This window comes from Panicum virgatum, chromosome 9K (genome assembly GCF_016808335.1).
Source record: "Panicum virgatum strain AP13 chromosome 9K, P.virgatum_v5, whole genome shotgun sequence".
Classification (NCBI taxonomy): domain Eukaryota; kingdom Viridiplantae; phylum Streptophyta; class Magnoliopsida; order Poales; family Poaceae; genus Panicum; species Panicum virgatum.
Window position 1 is genome coordinate 13,831,936 of NC_053144.1, and position 26,166 is coordinate 13,858,101.

The 26,166-nt window shown below is 51.4% G+C and overlaps 2 protein-coding genes across 2 annotated transcripts; both read left to right on the forward strand.

The window, feature by feature from the left end:
- The first annotated feature begins 10,702 nt into the window (after positions 1–10,702).
- Positions 10,703–12,122, forward strand: LOC120650225 (putative cyclin-dependent kinase F-2). Its single transcript, XM_039927266.1, has one exon. It carries the CDS (start codon positions 10,736–10,738, stop codon positions 11,942–11,944), a length of 1,209 nt encoding a protein of 402 aa, XP_039783200.1. The 5' UTR covers positions 10,703–10,735; the 3' UTR covers positions 11,945–12,122.
- Positions 12,123–14,149: 2,027 nt separating this feature from the next.
- On the forward strand, positions 14,150–15,207 carry LOC120648530. The gene has a single exon (XM_039925284.1). It carries the CDS (start codon positions 14,298–14,300, stop codon positions 14,907–14,909), a length of 612 nt encoding a protein of 203 aa, XP_039781218.1. The 5' UTR covers positions 14,150–14,297; the 3' UTR covers positions 14,910–15,207.
- Positions 15,208–26,166: the final 10,959 nt, after the last annotated feature.

Below are 26,166 nucleotides of genomic sequence, written 5' to 3' on the forward strand. Positions count from 1 at the left end.
ATTCACCAAGTGTGAGTTTTGGCTAAAGGAGGTTCCATTCCTGGGTCATGTCATATCAGAAGATGGAATTTCTGTTGATCCCAGTAAAATCCAAGATGTTTTGAATTGGGAAGCACCTACATCTGTTCCGGAAATTCGGAGTTTTCTTGGGCTAGCAGGGTATTACCGGCGGTTTGTTCCGGATTTTTCAAAAATTGCTAAGCCCATGACTGAGTTGCTCAAGAAAGGGGTGAAATTTAATTGGAACGATAAATGTGATCAGGCTTTTCTGACCTTGAGGAAACTATTGACATCTGCCCCTGTTTTATCCCAACCTGATATTACTCGACCCTTTGATGTATATTGTGATGCATCGGGTACGGGTTTAGGTTGTGTCCTCATGCAAGACCGTCGAGTAATTGCTTATGCTTCCAGAGCACTCCGGCGACATGAGGAAAATTATGCCACTCATGATTTAGAACTAGCAGCAGTGGTTCATGCTTTGAAGATCTGGCGTCATTATCTTCTGGGCAATCCTGTTCACATATATACGGACCATAAAAGTCTCAAGTATATTTTCACCCAGAATGAGCTAAATCTACGCCAAAGGCGATGGTTGGAATTGATTAAAGATTATGGTTTGGAGATTCACTATCACCCGGGTAAGGCCAATGTGGTTGCAGATGCTTTAAGCCGCAAGGCTCAGTGCAACTGCCTGTCTATTGTGCCTTTCAACGAAACCCTTTGTTATGAACTGGAAAAGTTAAACTTGGGGATCATCACACATGGCAGTCTTAATAATTTGGTCCTTTCACCTACTCTTCGAGATCGGATTATTTCTGCTCAAGAACATAATGTCGGGATGGAAAAGATTCGCCAAAGACTTGCGGAAAATGACCCGGGGGTGAAGTGTTTTCATTTAGATGAGGCTGGAATTCTATGGTTCAAGGATCGTTTGGTGGTACCTAAAGATTTAGAGCTCCGAAAACAAATCCTTGATGAAGCTCATCTCTCTAGGTATTCTATCCACCCGGGCAGCAATAAAATGTATCAAGATTTGAAGCAGCGATTTTGGTGGACAAGAATGAAGCGGGAAATTGCCAAATATGTGTCTGAGTGTGACATTTGTAAAAGAGTTAAAGTGAGCCACTTGAGATCAGCTGGTCTTCTTCAACCGCTGACTATTCCATCAGGAAAATGGGAAGATATTAGTATGGATTTAATTGTTGGACTTCCCAAGACTTCTAAAGGATATGATTCTATTTGGGTTATTGTGGACCGTCTGACGAAGTCAGCTCATTTCCTTCCCGTAAAAACCATCTATAGGGCACAACATTATGCTGAGCTATATATCAGTCGTATCCTGAGTTTGCATGGAGTACCCAAGACTATCATTTCTGACCGTGGTACCCAATTCGTTGCACGTTTTTGGGAACACTTCCATGCAGCCCTTGGTACTCAACTCATTCGCAGTTCGGCTTATCATCCTCAGACCGATGGTCAGACGGAAAGAATAAATCAGATTCTCGAAGATATGCTTAGAGCCTGTGCACTCACCTATAGTCATAAATGGGATGAGTGTCTACCTTTAGCTGAATTTTCATACAATAACAGCTATCAGGAAAGCATCAAAATGGCTCCTTTTGAGGCATTATATGGGCGAAGGTGTAGAACTCCATTGAATTTGTCAGAAGCTGGTGAGAGAAATGTATTCGGCCCTGATATGGTCAGTGAGGCGGAAGAACAAGTCCGGGTTATACAGGAGAACTTGAAAATAGCCCAATCCCGGCAGAAAAGCTATGCGGACAAGAAACGTCAAGCGATTTCGTTCCAAGTGGGAGATCATGTATATTTACGGGTATCTCCAATGAGAGGAGTCCAACGGTTCGGTGTGAAGGGAAAGCTTGCCCCTCGTTTTGTTGGGCCTTTTCCTATCATTGAACAATGTGGGCCAGTAGCATATCGCCTGGAACTTCCTGCCCAATTATCCGCAGTTCATAATATATTCCATGTCTCCCAGCTCAGGAAATGCCTCCGTGTTCCAAACAAAATAATGGACATAGAGAAGTTACAAGTGGAGCCCGATCTTGTCTATCCAGAGCATCCAGTTAAAATTGTTGATCACAAGACTCGGGTCACTCGAAATCAAACCAGCAATTTCTATAAGGTACAATGGAGTAATCACTCAGAGCGAGAAGCTACCTGGGAAACGGAGGAATTTGTTCAATCCAAATGTCCTGAGTTGCTCCAATTATGCCAAGGTATATGATTTTCCGACTTCCTTTCAATTCGGCACTTTTCTCCTAAATCTCGGGACGAGATTTCTTTTAGGGGGAAGGATTGTAACAATCCTAAAATTAGAATTCAAATAAACAAATTTTCTTACACGTGGCCCCCACATGTCAGTCTCTCTCCCTCCTCTCCCATACTTCTCCCTGTGCGCACGTTCGCAGTAATGGCGCCGATGCCTCCCGAAGCCGTTGCGTGGCCGTCGAGGAACGTCGCCGCGTGCTCGGCCGTCGGTGGCGTCGCCAAGTCGACCACGCCCCTCTCCCGAGCTCGCCACCAGCCTCACTTCTCTCTGCGCCTCGCCTCGCTCTCCTTCTCCTTCCTCTGCTCACCATGGACAGCGTCTGAGCAGTTCATGCTCGCCGGCCCGATTCGCGAGCTCCGCTCCACGAATTCCAAATCCATTTCACCCGAAGCTCCTACACCTCTCTAGCGACCTTCCCAACCCCTCCAATACTAGCCACGACCCCTGCTTCGCCGGAAATCGGAGGTTCCCCGGCCGCCAGCCATTAAAGCCGCTCGAAGCTCTGGTCGCCGTCGAACTCCCTCGTCCGATCATCGTTTTCGTTGCTTGATGGCTCAAATCGACCCTAGGTGAGCCACTGGTGCTCAGGCCCTCCACGTTCCCTCGTGTTCGCTTGATTTCCACGCTCGTTCCATGCCTTGCCGCCGCCGGCCGGGGTGCTTCGCCGCTGCCGTACGCCACGGGGATCCCTCGCGCCACCACGTGCCATGCTAGCGTGCGCACTGAGGCCGCCTAGCTCCACTGATGCTTGCACTGCCTCGCGCCGCCGCCGCTTGGCCCCGCCGCCGCCTGGAACGGCGAGCGCCGCCGTCGCCGCGGGCCCTAGCCCCCTGCGTCGCGCGCCGCGCGCCATGGCACGCGCCTGGCCAGAACCGCCCCCTCCCCTGTTTTGTCCCACTGACCAGTGGGGCCCACTGGTCAGGGGGGGAGTTAAGGATTTCTTTTATTTTGTTTATTTATTTCGGCTGTGATTTGTAAAGTCCATATAAATTAAAAGAAAAATGCAAAAAATAGGAAATAAATTTTGTTGGATTTGTTAGAGCAAGATCTATAGAGGAAAAATATCCACAGTGGCAAAATGACCTTTTTACCCCTGCAATAATTTAGATTGTGTTTAGTTTTGCTTAATTAATTTCTATAGATCTGTTAATCTAAAAATTATGAAATTTTTGTAGTAGCTTACTTTAAACATGAGTGATCCACCATAAAATTTTCATATTCATAGGACTTAGTTTAGTATACGAATATAATATGTAACCAAACTTAATTATGTGTATAGGTATAATAATATTTATTTTACATATAGATTTTATACAAATTATAAGAGGCAAATAATAATGTCCTTACTAGTCATATTTTATTTTATAGCAAACCATGCTCTAATTGATAATTTGGCCTCTAATTGTTCCTAGCACTTAGGATTAAAGTTATTTATCACCATACTTGCATCCTTTTATGTAAATTGTTAATTTGTTTAATGTTTATCATCTAATGGCAAAGTCATGTTGGCATTTACTCATTGCCTCATATGCATGACATTTACTCATTGTTTCATATGCATGCATATAGAATCCGCGACCGAGGAAGTCGTATACGAGGTGATCGCGGAGCCGCAGGAGCAGACGGAGCCAGCCCCGCAGGCGTTTCGTGACGACCCGGCCCAAGGCCCAGTGGACACTAGCTCTGAGCAGCAGCCCACAGGCATGCCCCGGTGCACGTCCTTTCATTTCGAATTATCACACCTATGATTATGTTTCAACTACTACCTGTGCATTAGGTTTAGGTTTTGTTGGAACCCTAGTTGCATGATCCATAGGTTTCCTCGGATTATACTAGTATATAGAAGACGATAGAAATGCTACGCTTAATAGAATTCGGTCGAAGTCGAGTGATTTGGGTCACTCGATAGATGTAGGGGATTAGTTTTTCTGAATATATGGATTATGGAATTAGGTAAGAAAGGAAAAGTAATTGGAGACCGGACGGGGGAAAGGTTAGCCCCGCCTGTGTCGGTTAAGGACCGTTCGTTGCCTGGCCCTGTGATCGAGTTTGAATTGTACTAACCGCATGCCGGGAGTAGGAGGTAGTCGAAACCGGTAATCCGAGTACTGCCTTGTTTCGAAAGTACAGAACTTCTACCCACCCCTTAGGGCGAGTCGAGTGGCCGCGGAGAAATGGGATGTTTAAGTTTACTTTTGGTGGTCTCTCGTAGGGCTCGGCTGACTATATGCAGGTGGGGCGGTTCTATAGTTCGAGGTGGGGAGGGGAATGGTTGGCATGTATAGTCCGACGGGGCAAATACGTGCCGTGTTGGTTAGGTCCACCTTGCAAGGTTAAATCGGATCGATCCGCCGTACGTTGCATCTCGGATATGAGCACCTTGATCACGGCACCACATCGTAGTGATGCTATATAGATTTTAAGTGATGAGTAGTAGGGTCTACCATGAATTATTACTCCATGTTGTTATGATTGCTTAGCAGGTGCAAATAATAGTTAATGATTTATGAATATAGAATTTGGAGCTAAAAGAGGGAAAATAATGACTCGTTTCTAGAGCTTTTTCTGCAAAAATAACCAACAGCCAAAAGCCTTGCATGTCTAGTTATGTGGGCTAAGTTATACCCACTGGTCGGGTAAGCCTTGCGGAGTATTAGTATACTCAGGGTTGTGGCTCAAACTATTTCAGGTCAGTATGAGGTAGACTTCTGCCCTTGTTGTGCTAAGTTCATCCAGCTTGGCGCGGATGGTTGGGAGGTGGCCGGACCAGATGCTTAGTCATTGCTAGCTTTCAAATCACACACCCGTGGGCTGAGTGTGTGATTTGTTACAGTGCTTCGTGTATTATAGTCGTCAGGTTTCCTATATCGGACTTTGTTTTAAAATAAAGTTACTCTTGTATATTGTTATGTAATGAAACCAGGTTTGTAGAACTTAATGCACTATACTCGATATTGTAATCCTATTTTTTTGTAACCGTCATGTTAGTACTGCCTGCGCTCACCTTCGCGTGGGACTACTGGTGTTTGTTTCGATCGGAATGTCGGTTTCGAAAGGACTGTCAAATTAAACTGTTAAGCCAAATGTGCCTGATGTGTTCAAATGATGGCCATTTAGCTTAATTTGAGTTTTAATTTGGTGGTTCTGTCACATGCACTATATACGCCTACGGGCCCGGGGAGGCGGCCGGGGGCCTGCCGCCCCACTGCCGAGCCGGTCCTTGGGCTGGCCGCCCCGCTGTCGGGCGACCGGTCCTCCAGGGACTTCAGCGTAAATTTTTTGCGATAATTTTTATAAAAAAACTTCTGTCGCCTCGCAGCGGGGCGACCAGATCCCAACGGCCGGAGTATATTTCTGTAAATTTCAAAAACGAAAATATATTTTTATAAAAAACGAAAATAAAAAACAAAAAAAACCGCGAACATCTGGCGATGGCGCACACGCGGATGACAGAGGGAGGGAGGGAGGTGTGCCGAGTGTGATGATGAGGCGAGGAGAGCCATAAATGCGATGGTACTGGCTCTGCTGCGTTGACATGCTCGCATCTCGGGCCCTGTTTGGTTCCGGTAGCATGAGTAGCGCGCTAAGAAAAGAATTTTATATATATGGAGTACTAAATAAAATTTATTTGTAAAACTTTTTCACGGATGGGTGTAAATTTTCACGACGAATCTAATGACAGTAATTAATCGGTGATTGGCTACAGTGATGCTACAGTAATCATCTTCTAATCGTGCGGTCAAAGACTTCATTAGATTCGTCTCGCGAAGTAGTACAGCATTGTAGAATTAGTTTTGTAAATTACCTTTATTTAGTACCCTAATTATTAGTCAAAAAATTTGTGCTACTTGTACGCTGGTGTGCCGCACGCATGCCCCGTCCGGTGAAACAAGTTGCTGGCCAGGGGCGCCTGGGGTATCACCACAATTTTTTACCGCAAAATCACAGCGTGGTAGTTACCGCTATCTTGTTTTGGTTCTGTTTGTGTCATCTAGAATTAAATACTGAACTTGAGATTACTAAATTTTACTCTATACCTGTTTATATCGATGAATTAAATTTTATGTGCAAAATCATTTAAAACACATAAATAGGTGAAAGCAGATTTTCGTCCGAATTAGATGTTCTATGGACTAAAATTTAGTCCACACTTAGGTCTAAGATTTAGTTCATAAATCCAAGCAGGACTTTAATATACGCTCGCCCCAACCATGGTTAGCCACCACCAGAATCTTGCTCGTTTTGACATCGCATCAATTTCACTGTCAAAACCAGTCAATAGTACTCCCTAGGTAGCCCGTAGCCGCTTGATTTTTACTTTTACTTGTTTTCGCCCGCACGGAGTCAGCGGTCCCGCGGCTTGATCAGCAGTTCAGCACGTACGCTGCGCAGGCACGGGCACGCCCAGGATGGAGCCGAGCTGGCAGGGACGCCCACGCGCGCAGGCAAGGTGGGCTCTCGGTTCAGTCTGTTACGCGGCGTGGTCCCCATACCAGACTGGCGCTCCCGCCCCGCTAGCTAGATTTCGGTTCCGGGCGAGACTCTGATAGCACCCTCGGATGATCCGCAGGACGCCAGGAGGATCACGCGGCATGCCATGGTGCCGCCGGCCGGGCTGCCTTGCCACTTCGCCGGGCGGCGCGGCGTGGCCTCCAGCCTTCCAACCGAGCCGGGCCTTATTGGCTCTAGCTCGCACGCGCGTACGGTATGTGTCGTAGTCGACTAGTAGTAGTACGTAGCATCAGAGTATCAGACCGTGCGGCGAGAGATTGTATGGGTCCCTGTGCTCCCAGCCCATCGGGTGCTCCCGGGCACGGTGCACGTGAGCTGCAACCGTCGGATGCACCGTGGACAGCTTGCGTAGGTGTAGCATAAACATCCACGTAGGGACTGCGTTCAATTCACAAAAAAAATCCAGGGGATAATGGCAAAATTTGCATCCAGTAGAAATCACGATCAATCTTCACCGTCCATGTTGCATCTGATAGCTGCACTTTACACTTGCTTGGGTGCACCCGACGGGACTGGGAGCACGTGAATCTTTCGCCGTGTGCCCGTGTTGTCTGTGGACGGCCGCCGCTCGTGTCTGACGTCAACATAGACCGAAACCAAGTGTTGGGCATAATAAAATAACAAAGGGGACAGCTGGACGGCTCACAGTGGGTTATTTGATAGAATTGCATTATGAAAGCCGTTGCTGCCGTGCACAAATTTAGCTTGGGCTTTTCATTCCTAGTGTTAGAGCATCTCCAAGAGTTGTTGTATTATTTTAGGTAATTTTGGAGATTATACCCTTTTGCAAAAATAGAAAATCATCTAATTCTATAGGATAGTCCAAGAGACTAGGTATAATATATTTGCTATATTCAAAACTGGTTCGACGTCATCCTAATCCGTCTCGTCCGATCGTTTCCTATCCCACACTCATCGCTGCACCCATCGCGACGCCGCAACCGTGACCACTCTTGTACGCCATGAAGGCACCATCGCATGTCGCCGCCGGCGCCTTGACGTTGAAGCTGCGACTGTCATCCGTTGCGTCCTCTTCGTCCCCGCCGCTTTCCCCTTCGCCTCCGCTTGCCGGGGCTGCAGGAGGAGCTAGGCGCCATGAGCCGGGGCTGCGGCATCAGCAAGCAACTCGAACACTTGCACAGCTTCACGGTGTGCTCGAGCGAGCCACCTCCCCGGGGATGCCGCCTTCGGCTACGCGTCCTTCGCCGGGGAGCCAGGGTTCTGTGTCGCAGCGGTGGGCAGCCGAGGCCGCTGCGGCGGCGCACCCGACGGGCGTGCCGCGGAGCCTGAGCGCGGCCATGGAGCGGATCGACAAGGATGGGCCGGCACTCCTCTTCCTCGGATGCGGCGAGCGACGAGGACCCGCGGGAGCTCATCCGCTCCGCGTCGGAGCGGAGGGTGGCCGAGGCCGCCGCGGCGGCGCACCCGTCGGCCGTGCCGCGGAGCTAGAGCGCAACCGAGGCGCGGATCGACAAGGACGGGGCCCAGCGGAAGAGGACGCAGTGGAGGTAGGAGGCACCGGCGGAGGACGGGATGGGCCCACGGTGCGGGAGGGCCGGGATGGAGACCGCGATGGCTAGGCAAAGATGCAATGTGAGAGGGCCGGGATACAAAACGACGATAGAAGATGAGGTGGATGCCGTTTCTGTTGGATGGGGTGTTTTTACCTTTCTTTTCTTTTTTTTAGATAACTTACTCAAGATACAAGATCTCTTGGAGATGCTCTTACTCCTCTAATTTTTTGCAAACATCTCTGAATTACTAGACTGAGAGTAATGAAGGCACCACACGAATCAAACCCTCGAAAAGTAACAAGAGTAACAGGCGGTGGAGAGTAATAGGTATCCGTGATCAACGAGATCACGATTAAGGTAGGTGGACAAGGTTCTCGCCGGGATTCTCGAGCTACTGCTCGCCGCCGCCTAGCCGGGAGTTCCTGATCAGTTTGCTCCCCACGGTACGGAAGAGAATATATACTTACAGGCCGGGCTCTCAACCGCACAGCCGCCCGTTACATGTGCTGAAGTTCACTTTGTAGCCCACTCCGGCCCAGTGAGACGGACGTTTGTCTTCTTGACTCGTTCTTGCCTCTGGTTGCTTGGCGTAGTGGCTTCTCCCTCACCAGCAGCTGCCTTCTTGTTCGTGACACTACTACTACTAGTAGTGCGTAGCATCAGACCGTGCGGCGAGAGATCGTATGGGTTCCTGTGCTCCCAGCCCATCGGGTGCTCCCGTGCACGGTGCACGTGAGCTGCAACCGTCGGTTGCAACGTGGACAGCGTAGGTGTAGCATAAACATCCACGTATGGACTGGGCTCAGCTAGTTAGAGCGCGCGCGCTAGGAGGGATACTAGCGCTCGATCGGACAGTGGGTGATTTTTCCTTTTAAGGAAAGTTTCTCCCTCCACAATTTTCTACTTTCAGTAAGTCGCTTAAAACATATGTATGTATAACTGATAAGTTTGCAGCATAATTTTTATGATACATATAACTTTTACGCATAAATTTTTCTAACCAACTTTTTATAGGATAATATTTTAACACGACACGTATAAATTTTACGCATAACTTTTTAACCTCCTTACTAAATGATAACTTTGAACATAACTTCCACAAAAACTTATCAGACAACTACAATTTTGCGTCATACAGCTTGTAAACGTATAACTTATTGGGATAAGTTTTCAACACGATTTCTATGAAAATGTAATCAGGAAGACTTCTCGGACAACTTTTTACTAAGTTCATCATACAACTTCTAAGCACAATGTTTGATATAATTTTTTAGTAGAATATTTCTAAAATCTTTTTCAAGAGAATTTCTCTAGAGAAACATAGTAGAAAGTGAAAGGAAAAAACTGAAAAGAAAAGAAACTAGAAAAGAGAAAAAGAAAACAAATCAATAGTGGTGGGTGGGGGGTCACGGACGCGGACAAACCGTGGTGTTACGGTCAGCCACGTCAGTGGCTGCAGCGTCGCGCGCGACGAAGCGCTACAGCGTGCGATCGCTGTTTTGGATTTCCGGTATGGACTGCGTTCAATTCACAAAAAAAAAATCCAGGGGTTAATGGCAAAAATTTGCATCAAATAGAAATCACGATCAATCTTCACCATCCATGTTGCATCTGATAGCTGCACTTTACACTTGCTTGGGTGCACCCGACGGGACTGGGAGCACATGAATCTTTCGCCGTGTGCCCGTGTTGTCTGTGGACGGCCGCCGCTCGTGTCTGACGTCAACATAGACTGAAATCAAGTGTTGGGCATAAACTAGCAAAGGGCGCAGCTGGATGGCTCACGGCCTGGGCTATGTGACAGAATTCAATTATGGAAGCCGTTGCTGCCGTGCACAAATTTCGCTTGGGCTTTTTATTCTTTGTGTTACTCCTCTGATTTTCTGCAAGCATGTTATCAACATGTGCAGCCGCAAAACATCTCTGAATTTTGATAAGCTACAATCAAGTAACACTTAAATGTTGATCTCGCGGACCTGCTAGATTCTAGGACCAAAAGACCTCGTGGCATATATATGATCGATGGAAACATGTGTTGCAATGCGCAACATGATGATAGATTTCAGCTAGGACAAGAAGTGCGTCGAAGGATCAGAGACCGTGAGGAACACGAACAAATTTGCAACGACCTTGTTTAGCATTTGTGGGAAACTCTATGGACAATACATTTCTTCATGTTTTTATTTGGAATGCTGTTTTATGTTTGAACTTGGTCAAGCAGACCCCCCCCCCCCCCCCCCCCCCGACAAAAAAAAAAAAAAACAGAGCAGCAGAGAAATCGGAGCCGGTTCGTTACGGTTCAGCCGCGTTTCTCGCGATTTCGTTGCCGCCAAGCAATAAAATCTCCACTCCCCCGTCTTTCGCCGCCCAAGACATCCCGCAATCCCCCTTCCGCCGATCCAATCTACTACAAGCAATGGAGATAGAGCGCCGGCGCCCTGCGGCTGCGGGCTCCGTCTTCCACGACCCCGACGCGCCCCCGCTCCCGCGCCCTTCACCGGCCACGGAGACCGCGGGATCTGCCAGTTCTCCACCCCGCTGCGACGCGCCAGCCGCGGGAACGCGTGGTCCGGGCAGCGCCGCCGCCGCAGGGGCGGCGACCCGCAAGAGGAGTCGCGTCGAGGCCTTCGGCAGCACCGAGGAGTACGAGGAGACCTGCAGCCTCGGCGAGGGCGGCTTCGGCGCCGTCGTCAAGGCGCGCCACCGCGTCACCGGCGAGACCGTTGCCATCAAGCGTCTCACAGACCCCGAAGACGGCGGCAGCGAGGAGCTGCTGCGGGAGGCTCGCTTCCACGAGGCCTGCTCCGCCCACCCGTTCATCGTCGACTTCCTCGGCGTGGTGCGCGATCCGGCCACCGCGGAGCTCCGCCTCGTCATGGAGTGCGTCGGCGGGCCAAGCATCGACAGGTTCGTGCGCGACCAGCGGCGGCGCGGCCGCCTGCCGCTCCCGGAGGCCACGGTGCGCGCCGTCATGTGGCAGGTGCTGAAGGGCGCTAAGAAGATGCACGATCAGCGCATCGTCCATCGGGACATCAAGCCCGAGAACATCCTCGTCAGCGACGATGGCAGGGCCGTCAAGATCTGCGACTTCGGGCTGGCCATGTCCTTGTCCGAGGCGCCGCCGTACGAGCCGGACGCCGGCTCGCTGTGGTACATGGCTCCCGAGCTGCTGCTGGAGAAGCCCGACTACGACGAGCGCGTCGACACCTGGTCCCTCGGCTGCGTCATGGCGCACCTCATCAACGGGAACGTGCTGTTCGGGGACGGCCGGAACGAGGAAGGACAGCTCCGCGAGATCTTCGACGTGCTGGGCTACCCGGACGAGAGGACGTGGCCGTGGTTCTCGTCCACGCCGTTCGCCATCGAAGTGCTGCCGTTACTGGAGGTGCATCATCGCAACCACTTGCGCAAGCTGTTCCCCAAGGCAGTGCTATCCCAGCGAGGATTCGAGGTCCTGAACGGCCTTCTCACCTGCAACCCCGACAAGCGGCTCACGGCGGCCGCTGCGCTCGATCATCCATGGTTTGCCAAGGTCGGTGCGCTGGAACTGGGGAGGACACAAGAGGTGTCATCGGCATTGCCCAAGACGGAGTTGCTCAAGGTTTCTACGGTTCCTTTCGTGTGACTTTTTGAGTGTCCGTAATTTGACTACTTGAGGATGTCCCTGCAGTATCCGTAATTTGATTGCTGCATGAATGTAAAGATCTGTATATTCTTCCGAACTGGTCATGAATGGTTTTCTGTAAATGTTGCGAGTGCTGTGATGCAAAACTGCATTACTGATGAATCCGTTTTCGATAAGAACTTTGGTACAGTCGAATCGATGAAACATGTACATGCTGATCTCTTGTGCATCTAGTACTACCAGATTGCTACCAAGCTAATCTGGCAATATGAACAGTGGATTCAGACACCTGAATATAGTTGCTTGGTTTAAAACATGCACTCTGAACTCAAATTGTGCTCTACAGATTTCTGAGCCTCCCTGTGATGATGCAAGAAGTTGTTTACTTTCAAACAAAGAAAATGCAAGAAGTTACTGAATTGGCTTGAAGAATTTCAGTTGCATGTGTTACAGAAAAAAAGTCAGTATTAATATTAAGCGCCTCTGTAACTTGGGCAGCGATTTGCAAGACATAGCTTCAGTTTAGCCATTCTTCTTAAATTGGCTTGGAACGCTCATGACTCATGAGCATCGATATTTGGTAAAAAGAAAAGATTATTGCGCTTTACAGGAAATGTGAATGTATGTTCTACAGATTTCTAGCGCTTCTGCAGTTTTTATTATGCATCAAGTTGCTGGACTATCTTTTTAGATGCATGGGATCCAGAAAGAGCTCAGTACCAAATGAATTGACTCTGGAATCACCAGCAGTGTGCAGGCAGCGAGTTGCGTTGACATCATGTGGTGTCTAACTGCTTCATCTTCTGATGGAAAAATACCAAGAAGATGAAAAAAAAAAACCAACAACACTGCCTGGTGAGTCCAAACAGCAGTGTGCCGTTTAGTAGTCAGTCTATATTCCTGCCTGAACCCGAATCGTTTCAGACACATGACACAATGAACACATGGGGCTGGGAATTGGCTAATCCTTGTGTTCATTGTGTCATGTGTCTGAATTCTGGAGCTGGGCGAACTCTTGGCATTCTTGGCCTGGAAACTGGAAAGGGTACTGGGTCTGGGAGCTACGTGGCCTGCTGATCAGTGATCAGATCAATCAAGCAGCCGGTCGGAGTGTCCAGGGCCATTGCCACGAGGCTTTTTATCCAAGCACGCGTCCAGAGACAACGAGACTTTGCTCGCAGTTGCTGAAAGAGCCCCGTGGTGGCGCGGGGGTTCCGGCGTGTCGATGCCGTCGGGACGGCGAGCCGGCGAGTCGGCCCGAGCCGCCGTGATCTGTAGCCTGTAGGTAGTTGACTAGCTGTTGCCGTTGTCGACGAGGGACTCCCCGAAGATGAAGGAGCGGGTCGCGTGGGGCGTGCCGGCTTGGGCGGTCGGCAGCGTTCCCTGGAAGAGCACGGGGACGAGGACGGCGACGACCCACGGCCACGAGGAGGCCATTGCAGCTGAACTTGTTCAAGTATATGTTCGAACAAGGAGGCCACTGCAGCTGCACTTGTTCAAGTATATGTTCGAACAAAAAAAAAGGTACAATGTAACATGCACACTATATGTTCGATGCTTTAGCTATAAAGAAAGCACTGATGAGCAATGCCGACTTGTTATTGGGACAAATACTTGGTTCGTATTCCACAACCAAACGCATGCATTCTAGCAGTTTGAAACGAATGAAATTCATGCAGATTGGTCCATTCACGTTGTGTTTCCTGTTTGGTTGCAAATTCTGTGTTCTCATGACTTTTCAACGAGAGAAATTATGGCGCTCCACTATGCTCTCCAAACTTCTTACCAATTGGTCAACATTCTGCCAGAAGTGGAAAACACATGGTGAAAGTTAGTTAGGAAGCAAACCGTTGGTGCAGCAACCGTCCGGCTCAATTCACCGAAGTTACCAATCCACAGTTTAAACTATGGGCAGTTCCATGCCTTGGCAACGATGCAGCTGCACTTGTCAGTGGCATGCTCTTGATTTGGTGCGATGCCGCCAACGATTCCTCGCAGTTTGGCACGGTGGATTCTTCTTTCAGCCAGGAGACGGCCGGCAGGTAGCGCAGGAGCGCAGCTGCGGCTGATGTGCGTTGCAGCATTCTTGGCTCTGACCGAGAGCGAAACGCGCGTGCAACGCATCCGTGGCTGGTGCGTGCCCGCTCATCTGCCATGGATGCTGCTGCGCACGCACGGTGCCCGGGCCGGCCAAAAATGGGGAGCGGCCTGCCGGTTTCGCCGCCGGGGAGAGCGCCGAGCCCCCTCAGCCAATTTAAGCCGCCCGCTCTGTTCCTCCCACGCGCTTCCTCCTGCGGCCTCCCATCCATCTTGGGCGGGCGCCGCGCGGGGTTGGGGCCCAGCAGAGCTTGCCATGGCGGCCGTCAAGTCCACCAGGCCCCACCACCACCGCCGCGCCGATGCGTCGTCCCCGGCGACCTCCCTGGCCGTGGCGGCGGCGCGGGCCCAGGACGCCCCGTGCCACCGCCCGCGGGCGCCGGTGCAGGTCCGGGAGCGGCTGGACGGCGGGCAGCAGCAGCAGCAGCTGCGGCGGTCCGCGGCGGTGCGGCGCCCGCCCAAGCGCTGCGACAGCGACCTCAACATCCGGGAGCACCGCAGCTGCAGCGAGGTGGCGGGCGGCACGGCGGCGGGGTGCGCCGCCGTGTGCTGCTGCTTCCCCTGCGTCATGGTGGAGGTCGTGGTGCTCGCCACGGTGCGCGCGCCCGCGGCGCTGTGCCGCAGGGCCGCCCGCGTGCGCAAGGGCCGGCGGCGCTCGGCCTCCGCTGGGCAGGCGACGGAGATCTACGAGCTTCTCGTGGACGACGGCGGCATCGTCGAGGTGGACGCCAACGCCGCCGAGGCGGTGGCGCTGCCCGTGAAGCCCGCGCTGGAGGAGACGGGGGAGCTGGAGAAGGAGGTGTGGGCGAGGTTCTACGGCACCGGCTTCTGGAGGAGCCCGTCGAGCCTCGGCGAAGAGGACAGTTGATCGGAGCAGCAGGCCCGCGAGCGACCCAGCTCCGGCGACGCGTGCTTGGTCGGGTTTCCTCCGTTTTCCGCGGGAAGAAGAGAAGACCGAGGAAAAAAGTAGAGGAACTTTTTTTTTTTTGAGAAACACAGTACATAAACACAGACACTCACAAACATACACGCAAACTCATCTCTATGAATACACACATAACCCTACCTCTATGAACATCTCCGAGAACTAAGCCGGCAAATTTTCAAGATTGACGAAGTCACCACAGGCGCTCCGCTGTCGACGGGAACGTCGCCTACCACTGAAAGCACAAACGCCGTTAAATCCTAGAAAATTCGCTTCCACGGAGAGTCGAACTCAGGATCTCAGGTACTAGTACTGAGGCTTTTGTAACCACTAGACTACAGGCCCTTTCGCAAAGTAGAGGAAACTTGAATCGTCCGTTGGACGCTACGTTCTTCGTTTCTCCATTTTTTTCGTTTGGTTCTTTGGAAGGGAAAATAATTCCCTTCAACGATGCCGCCGTGTGTAATTAATTAAGTGTATATATTGAAAAACGACATGATTGAGAAAAAAAATGCATGAGAAGAGGCGTTAAGTTCTTTTTTTTGTGATTATCTATACTATAAAAGTTGAAATAATTGAAAACTTTTCTCACCAAGATTCGGCCCACCATACCCCTCACAGAGGTCTCACCTGTCAGGCCAAAATGTTTGACGAAAAAGGGTGGAGTCCCATTTTTTGATACAAGTAAAATGTTTCCATCCAAAAGGCTTGTTTTTTTCACCAAAAGTTTTACCCTCAACTCATCCATCTGTTCTACGCGCAGCTAATCTTTTACACATGTGCACATGACCGGAACAAGCATGGCCCGTGCACGTCCGCAACACGCATGGCGCTAATATGGGGCTTGATTTGTTTTCTTTCCAATATTATGCACACGCACATGGAAGGAATAGTTTGACGCAACATGCATGGCTCTAATAACGGGGTTGATTTGTTTGCTTCCTTATGCACACGCTAATGAGCGCATGCATGCATGCCGCCGCCTCCTGTGGCGTTGTACGCATAGTTTTTTGGAAGGCATTCGCACAGTTTTTTGGAATGTAAAAGAGAGAGGGTCGACGTCGACGTCGCGGCCGCCGCCTCGGATCCGTCCCGTTCCTCCACTGCTTTCGTCACGGCTAGGGCCTCGCCTGCTCGGCGCGCTCCATCCGCCCCACATTGCCGCGCCCTGTCTGCCCGTCTGCTCGGCGCGTGGGGTTAGACTGCTTCGTCGCGGCCGCGGCCTCGCCTGCTCGGCGCCGTCCGTTCGCCCCACGTGCGGCGCGCTGGCGCGTTCCTAACTGCCCGCCTGCTTGGCACCTGGTGTTCGGCTGCTTCGTCGCGATCGTGGCCTCGCCTGCTCGGCGCGCTCCCTTCGGCCGCGTGGGGTTTGGTTGCTTCGTCGTGCCCTAGAGGTTGCTGGTCGGCGCCACCAGCGGCCCTTCGTTCCCATCCAGCAGGCCTGCTCACCGAGAAGGAAGCGCTAGGTGGAAGAGTTTCTGTTGGTAAACGATCCCCCCACCCACCACCACCAAGTTTGCTCACATTACTGATTCTAACCACCATAGAGAGTGATTTTTTTTTGTCACCATGTTCATCATTATAATTGTTCTTATGAATCATTAATTTTTTTTGTCGTGAATATTTTGATCAGTGGAAGCAATGGATGGCCGTGGACCATTTGGAGATATGACAAATACCTTGAATCGTCGTAAGCGACAATCACATGATCATCATGATAACCAAGCTGTGGAAAATGGTAAATTAATCTATTCGTGTGATCTTGTTATAACTGCTTCATTTCAGTTTTGCACACAATTTATAAACCATAACATTTGGATTTCCAGTTGATTGCACCGAGCAAAGGGAAGTTAAGAGGCAAAGGGCTAGGGAGAAATATGCAAGCATGCCAGCTGATAAAAAAGCCGAGTTGAATGCTAAGAGGCGGGAAAGTTATCATCGGAAAAGGCCGAAAGAGAAGCTGCTCGGAATGATACAGAGAATCTCAGTATAATTTTTATAACTAGAGACATCAGTATGTGAGTCTGCTAATTCAAAATGCATTAACCATATGTAGGTGTTGCCCCTGTGATTGATGAAACAAATACATCCAATGACGTTGTTGAGCAGCCATCTTCTGAGTTAGACAGGACAACCACAACGGGTATATTTAAAAAAAAAACCATACCCATCAGCGTGTGAGTCTGCTAATTCAAATGCATTTACCTTACATAGGTGTTGCCCATGTGATTAATGAAACAAATACGTCCAATGGCGTTGTTGAGCATCCAACTTCTGAGTTAAACGAGAGAACTACAGATGAATTTGATGATTCATGGTTGCATCAGGATGATACTTTCCAAACAATTCCAGTTGAAGGTACCAGCACTCTATATAGAGCATATGTCATTGTTAATTATTCATATTAAAGATAGATCATATGCATAGTATCAATTCACTAATGTTCTTATTACATTTTTCGAACCATGTGATAGTTCTTCCAGAATTGTCTCTGGTTGAGCGGCGGAGGGCGAAAGACAGAGAAAGGTGGAGCAAAAGGACCCTAATATGACAGATGATCAGAAGGCTAAGAAAAATGCCAACAAGCGATCAACTAGGACTATCAATTATTTTGATGTCATGGACAGTGTTGCAGCCAACAAAGGTTTTCACATATTATGAAGCATCATTATTTCTAATTACAGCATATATGGTTTATTTCTTAATCTGTTATGTTTATATTATGTATTATGTTTATGAGTGTAGAAAGAACGGAGGGTGCCTCTGTCACGCCATTTCGTACTGGCACATCAGGTGTTGAAGATGAGGTTACTCCGAAGGAGCTGAAAAAGGAGTATGATAGGAGAAGATATCTTAAAATGGCAGATTTAGCAAAGCATGAGAAGATATTGAAAGCTAATGAATGCCGAAAACAAAAAAAAATATGCCCAATCAAAGTATTATGATCTATAATCCATTGTGAAAATAATTGTCAAATTATTTATGTTATGTACCATGTACCATAATATTTGGCCTACAATTCCAGGTGAACATATTGATACACATGTTGCTGGGACCTTACCATCTGCATTGACGCAACAACAGTCTGGTCGATTAACTAGGGCGCGTACTAGAAATATTGATCGAGAAGATCAGTTTGACTCGGGTTTGTGGGAACTAGATGATCCGATGCATGGAGTTGAAGGTATGATTATTGCTTCAGCATGCCTATATATACTTATTTGATAATTAATGAGTAATGAACTGATTTGCTATTGTATTTAATAGAAAATGATTTAGATCAACTGAACCCAGAGGATTATGGACCTGCTGATATAGAGGACGATGAAGCACGCGTGTTTCATCACCAAGGTTAGTTACTAATCCAAATGAACTAACTAATATTAATAAATATTTGTTGATAAAGAAATAATTCTCTTATTTTATTATACACGCAGATTTCCAATACGAGTATGCTGTGGATGCTGATATTGGATATAGATGTTCGGATCCGTATGATGCAATGTACAAGGATCTTCCGAAGAAACACCATGTTCTGAAAAAAGTAAAAAACTGTCAATTCTGTCATGCAAAGAGTTTCCCAGGTGAAGGGTCTGCCTTCTGCTGCAGGAAAGGGAAGGTTAATATATTTATTCTAGAGGTACCGGCTGAGCTCCGCCGCTTGTTCGCCAGTCAGACTGATAGTGATGCAAAATATTTTCGGAAGCACATTCGGTATTTTAACAGTCACTTCTCATTCACAAGCTTTGGAGTTTCCGTTGATCATAATCTCGCATCTGCAAGAGGTACTGGTGTCTATTGTTTTAAAGCACACGGTCAGATTTATCATAGGTTGGATCAACTTGTTCCTGGTGGGAGAGGGCCACATCATATGCAGCTATATTTTTATGACACTGATGAGACCATTGCGCATAGGGTGAAGAGGTATCCTAAACTTGATACTTCAATGATCCGATTGATTTTGAGGATTCTACAGGACAACCCATATGTGCTTCTATTCAAGAATCTCGGTTCGGTGCCTAATATTGTAGAATACAACATTGAACTTAATACAAGCATATATGTAGATCAGAGAAGATATAACGCACCTGAGATGGATCAAGTCGCTGCTATATGGATGGATGGTAATGACCCTCAGTAGCGGTTTTCTCGTAGCATAATAATATATGGCAGTGAGAATCGACCTCACTATATTAGGGTGTTCCATGGTTGCTACGACCCATTAGCCTACCCTTTGTTGTTGCCTGGTGGTGAGACTGGATGGGAGGATAAAAAGATTGAATATCAAGATCCACCTCCTGCTAAGCCGAAGAGAAAGTATACGAAGCGTGAGAATCAAGGTTTGTTTTGTATTTTCTAATTTCTAATTGTCTTCAGATTCAGATAAAATATGGCAGATAGCAGTATTATTTATTTATTACTACTTTTGAGAGTAAACATAAACATCTATTATCTCATTTTGTCGGGTACCACGATTAGGGTCATCCTAATCGGGGTACTGAAGTCACCCTAAAAACACAAACACATGTTAGGCGACTGAGCCCACGAAGGCCCACGGCCTTCTTCCAATCTGGAAGAAAGGAAAGGACTCAAAGAAGCCCAGCATGCGACCCATCCGCACCCTCCTAGGACTCGTGGGGTGATCTCCGTCTCGCTCGAGGGCTCCCATCGAGACCCTCGACTACGCCCCGCGTCTCCGCCTCGCTCGAGGGTAGCGAGCCTACCCTCGAGTGGGCAAAATATCTCCGCCTCGCTCGAGGGTAGCGAATCGACCCTCGAGCAGGGAGAATCATCTCCGCCTCGCTCGAGACCACCCTTCGACGCAAGGGACAAACGGCCCTGCCGCTCACCCGCCCGTCGTACGAAGGCATTAAATGCCAACCACTCCTCCACAGAGCCCAGGACAGACGGCGTCAGGCCGCCATTCCCCACAGTGGCTGTGACCGGAGTCCCGTCCGCCAACTCCGTCACTGCTCCGCCATCCCGGACGCTGTGGCGGCACTGTGGGAGCCTGCGACGTGGGATGAGACGTGCTCGGCACCGCTCCCATTACTATTCTGCCAACTCCGGCTGTCCGGACTCCACCTCACCACACGCATGGCCCCGGACCCGCCCCCTGCTCGGGAAGGGGTCCGGCGTCGCCACGTGTCCCTCAAGGAGGGACGCTCAACACTAGCAGCCGGAGGCCCGGACCTCCCCCCTCGAGGGGTCCGGGATCTCCATGTGACTCCCGGACCTCCTTAGTGCACACGCCAGCACTCCGTCCAGGGGGGTCCGGGACCACCGCGTGCCCCGCTACCGCTGGTGCACGTATATATGCAAGATCCTGACCTGCATGGGCCACCACGCCACATCTGGAATACTGTACACCCTACAGCGACGACCACACCACCTGCTGGGGCTGGTAGGACGCCGGCGCGATCTCCGCAAGACCAAGGACGATACCCAGGACAACTACAACGCCTGACGCCATGCCCCACAGTGTTCGACCACTGCACCCCCGCGATTCGGGGGAAAGACGACGACTTCCACGATCCCCTGTACATTGTACACCGTCCCTCCTTATGACTATAAAAGGAGGAGGCGGGCTTCCTTTCAAGGGGGACATCTTTAACATCGCGCAATCAGACCACTCGATAGAACGCAACGCTCAGCTCCACTGGGCACCCGATATTGGCACTCACCTCAATTAGCTTCTCCTCTAGCAGAGACCTGGGAGCTTCCCTCCCTCTCTCGCCTCGCCTGTACCCCCTACTACAGGCACCTCTGGTGCAAGATAATAAAGTGCCCTTGCACACCCCCTTGCTGGATGTACGGCCCCGCGGCCGGAACTAGGATAAACCCGTGCGTTACTGTGTTTCCTCTTGCATCAACATCTGAGACGAGGAAACACGCAGCATTACTAGTTGGGGTCTGGACCGCCAGGTCAGGACACCGACAGTTGGCGCGCCAGGTAGGGCTGTTGCGTGACATTTTCTCTTTTGTTCCCATTTGATCTCCAGGGATGGCGGGCAGATCCAACCCATTCCCCATGGGCGTCTCGGATCCGCTCCCAGCAGGGTACGTGATCTGGTTCGGGAGTCTCGAGTTCAGAGCAACCGGCAACGGTTACCTCATGGAGCTCCTCTCGCCCAGACGCAACCCGGACATTCCGGCTTCACCAGCCCAGCGAAACAGGCGCTCGGGCCAGCACTCGCGACACGCGCGCGCAGAGCGGCGCCGGGCGGCACACCTCAGCTCCCCCACGTGGGTTGAGGTTGCCATGTCGCAGCTCAGTGTCGCGGCCGACGGGGCCACCGCATCATCATCTCGTGCCTCGGCGTCAGCAATGCCGGCACCGTCATTGACTGCAGCCCTAGTACCTCCTAGGGGGGTGCGATTGTGGCGTCGCCCTTCCCCATCGGGATGCGCAATGCTGCGTCCTTCGCTTCTTTGTCCAGCACCAACTTTGCCGAGTATGAGGATCTGCCGGGTCATCACCTCCTGTCGATCCGCAACCTCATCGCGTCGTCTCCTAACGACTCCTACCCCGAGACGGCGAGCTCGATCGCCGACGATATCAACTTCTTCATGGACAACTTCACGGCCGAGGAGGCCGAGGACTACTCAGGGGGATTACGATCCCGCCCGGGAGTGCTTCATGGTCCAGCTTGCGGACGGGTAACAGGACAACGCTCCGGGTGATGACGGGAATGGCGGGGCAGACGCTCAGGCGAACCAACCGGTGGTGCCGCCTGCGGCCCCTTCTTCTTCATCAAGCTCGGCGGCGTGACAGGTACAGCTGGCGCAGCTCAAGGAGCTTCAAGCCAAGCTTGACGAGCAGCGTCAGCAGACCCAGGAGCTGCGCCCTGCACTCGAGCAACAACGCACCGTGCGTGGCGCACATGCCCAGGCGGCGGCACGCGTTGCCTGGGAGCGGATCCTAGCCGATGACAACGTCGACAAACCTCCGGGGAACTGAAAACAGCCGGCGAAAAACTCATCGCTGCGGCCTACCTACTCCAAGCGATGCCCGAGCCATCAACAACTTCGGGACGCAACCTGCGCCGTGAGGCACAGGCGCTCATCGAGCAAGCTGCTGTGCAGCAGGCCGAGAGCTCTGCGTCTCGCGTGCGCTCGATAGTCCGGAAGCAGCCCGATGGGACTGCACGCCAGGACCTCGAGGCTTCAGTGCACACTCCGCCAGGGGGGAAGGGAAAGGCAGCCGCAGCGCATGACGCGAAGGCACCCTCGGTGCACGACCGCATCGGAAAGGCTCCCGCGAGGGAGCGACTCCACGACATGCGTGGGCTTGCTGGCGATGGCGACGCCGTTACATCATCGACGACAGGAAGTACACCCCTCGACGGGGTGGACGCTTCGACCCCGAGCACGACATGGGTGAGTCACTGGAGCCTTCGGTCACCCGTGTGTTCAGCCGAGAGATTCGTACCGCTCCTTTTCCCCCACGCTTTCGACAGCCCACCACCCTCGTCAAGTACTCGGGCGAGACCGATCCTGCAGTCTGGCTCAACGACTTCCGCCTAGCGTGCTAGCTGGGCGGTGCGACGGAAGACGCGGTTATCATCCGCAACCTTCCCCTTCACCTTGCTGATGTCACACGAACGTGGCTCCAGCACTTTCCCGCGGACCAGATCCACAACTGGGCCGACTTATTCTAGATCTTTGTGGGCAACTTCCAGGGCACCTACGTGCGCCCTGGGAACTCCTGGGACCTCAAAGGGTGTCGGCAGAAGCCCTATGAGTCCCTGCGCGACTATGTGCGGCGCTTCTCCAAGCAATGCACCAAGCTCCCCAGCGTCACCCACGTCGAGGTCATCAACGCCTTCCTCGAGGGCACGACGTGCTGGAACCTGGTGCACGAGCTTGCGCGAAGCCGTCCCGCCAACACCAATGAGTTGTTCGATGCTGCCACCAATTACGCCGCCGGCGAAGAGGCAGTTGGTGCCATTTTCGACGACAAGCCGAACAAGCGCAAAGAAGAGGCGCCCGCAGAGGCGGCAACCTTAAGACCCACGCCCCCGCCAAGAAACAAAAGTGGGGAGGAAAGGAAAGAAGCAGGCCCCACCAATCTAGCGTGGGCCGGGGCAGGCGGAAGACTCCTACGAGGCCTTCGCCGCCGCCCCGGACCGCAAAGGACCTCGGGGCCGCCCTCGAGGGGGAGGCGGCCTATTCGATGACATGCTCAAGAAACTGTGCCCTTACCACAAGGGCTCGGTCAACCACAACCTTGAGCAATGCAAAATGCTCAAGAAGTAATACAACAGCGTCGCGCATCGCGACGAGGATAAGAAGAAGGATGCTGGCGACAAAGGTGGAGATGACGAGTTCCCCCCGGTGGAGAACGCCTTCTTCATCTTTAGATGACCAACGACGAACATGACACCTCGGCAGCGCAAGCGCGAGCGCCGGGAGGTCTTCTCCGTCACCAAAGCCACGCCATCCTACCTCAATTGGTCGAAGGACACCATTTCCTTTGGCCGCGAAGACCACCCCGACTACGTCCCGCACCCGGGACGGTACTCGCTTGTTGTCGACCCCATCATTGGCAACACCCGCTTCTCCAAGGTGCTCATGGATGGAGGCAGCAGCCTCAACATTATGTATGCCCACACTTTGGAGCTCATGGGGATTGGATTGAGCCAGCTTCGCCCCAGCAAGTCGCCATTTCATGGTGTGGCGCCGGGGAGGCGAGTCCAACCCCTCGGCCAGATTGATCTACCCGTCTGCTTCGGCACGGCAGCAAACTTCCGCAAGGAAGTGCTAACCTTTGAGGTGGTGGGGTTTCGGGGATCCTATCATGCCATTCTTGGTCGTCCATGTTACGCCAAGTTCATGGACATCCCCAACTACACCTACCTCAAGCTGAAGATGCCGGGTCCGAAGGGCGTCATCACCGTCGGCTCTTCGTTCGAGCATGCCTACGAGTGCGATGTCGAGTGCGTTGAGCACGCGGAGGCTCAAGCGGAGGACGAGGCACTCGCAGCCACCCTTGACAAAATGGCAAGCGAGGCCTTGGACTCCACGCACCGACACGCGGGAAGCTTCGAACCCGTCGAGGGTATCAAGAGGGTGCCCCCCGACCCGAATCGCTCCGACGACAAGGCGTTGCAAGTCAGCGCCACCCTCGACAGCAAATAGGAAGTGGTGCTCATCGAGTTTCTCTGCGCCAACGCAGACATCTTCACGTGGAGCCCCTCGGACATGCCTGGCATACCGAGGGAGGTCGCCGAGCACTCCCTTGATATCCGACCCAACTCCAAGCCGGTGAAGCAGCGCCTGCGACGCTTCGACGAGCTCAAGCGCCGGGCGATTGGCGAGGAGCTGCAGAAACTCCTGGCGGCCGTATTCATCAAGGAAGTATTCCATCCCGAGTGGCTAGCTAATCCTGTATTAGTGATGAAAAAGAATGGGAGTTGGCGGATGTGCGTAGACTACACTAGTATAAATATGGCATGTCCGAAGGTTCCCTTTCCTTTGCCGCGCATTGATCAAATCATAGATTCAACTGCGGGATGTGAACTTTTATCCTTTCTTGATGCTTACTCCGGTTACCACCAAATTAAGATGAGAGAGTCCAACCAGCTCGCGGCCTCTTTTATCACGCCTTTCGGCATGTACTGCTACGTCCCGATGCCCTTTGGCCTCAGAAACGCCGGAGCTACATATCAGCGGTGTATGCTCCATGTTTTTGGGGACCATCTCGGGCGGAACGTAGAGGCATATGTCGACGATATCGTTGTAAAATCCAGGAAGGCGGACGACCTGGTTGCTGATCTCAGGATCACATTCGATTGCCTAAGGGCCAAAGGGGTAAAACTCAACCCCGAGAAGTGCGTGTTCGGAGTCCCTCGAGGCATGCTCTTGGGCTTCATTGTCTCCCAGCGGGGCATCGAACCCAACTCTGAGAAAGTCTTGGCCATCACTCGGATGGGACCGATCCGAGACCTAAACGGGGTACAGAGGGTCAAGGGATGCCTAGCGTCCCTCAGCCGAATCATCTCGCGTCTCGGCGAGAAAGGCTTACCCCTGTATCGACTCCTGAGGAAAACCGAGCGCTTCACATGGACCCCCGAAGCTCAAGAAGCCCTCGACAGGCTGAAGGCATCGCTCACTCACGCCCCCATTCTCACGCCACCCGCGGATGGCGAGCCCCTCTATCTGTACGTATCCGCGAAGACTCAAGTGGTCAGCGCGGTGGTCGTTGTCGAAAGACATGAGGAGGGCCATGCTCTGCCCGTCCAACGGCCGGTGTACTACATCAGCGAAGTGTTGTCTGAAACTAAGACACACTATCCACAGATTCAAAAGCTGCTATACGCAGTGGTTTTGGCACGGCGCAAGCTGCGCCACTACTTCGAGGCCCATCCCGTCACCGTGGTCTCATCTTTCCCTTTGGGAGAAATAGTCCGCAACAGGGAAGCCGAGGGTAGAATCGCCAAATGGTATGTGGAGCTGATGTGAGAAACTCTCACCTACGCCCCCCGCAAAGCGATCAAGTCCCAAGTCTTGGCTGACTTCGTGGCTGAGTGGACGGACATTTAGCTACCCCCACCACAAATCCAGGCTGAGTGTTGGACCATGTACTTCGACGGGTCGGTGATGAAAACCGGCGCCGGCGCCGGCCTCCTCTTCATCTCACCCCTCGGAGACTACATGCGGAACGTGATACGCTTGCACTTTCCTGCGTCTAACAATATGGTGGAGTACGCGGCCCTCCTCAGCGGCCTCCACATCGCCATCGAGCTTGGCGTCAAACGCCTCGACGTGCGCAGTGACTCTCAACTCGTCATCGACCAAGTGATGAAGGAGTCTAGCTGCCACGACCTGAAGATGGAGGCCTATTGCAAAGCAGTACGCCGCCTCGAAGACAAGTTCGATGGCCTAGAACTCAATCATGTCCCACGCAAGTACAACGAGGATGCCTGTTGGCGCTCCTTAAGTATCTATTTTATCCCCTATTTAACTTTGATAATGGCATGAATTTAATATCAAAATCACTAACCATCCTAACCTCGGCCCAATTATTGGTCGTTTTCACGTTTGCACATATATTTTGGAGGTACTTCGTTTTTTGCAGGTTTTTGACCAATTTTGGAGCATGAAATGGCGAGGCCCACGATCACGCGATGACACGAAGAATGACGAAGGCCAAAGCCCGAACAAAGGATCGAAGGCCATGATGATTAGAGGCCCATTC

Coding starts and splice junctions, on each gene's coding strand:
- LOC120648530 (XM_039925284.1), top strand. CDS start 14,298: ATGGCGGCCGTCAAGTCCACCAGGCCCCACCACCACCGCCGCGCCGAT.
- LOC120650225 (XM_039927266.1), top strand. CDS start 10,736: ATGGAGATAGAGCGCCGGCGCCCTGCGGCTGCGGGCTCCGTCTTCCAC.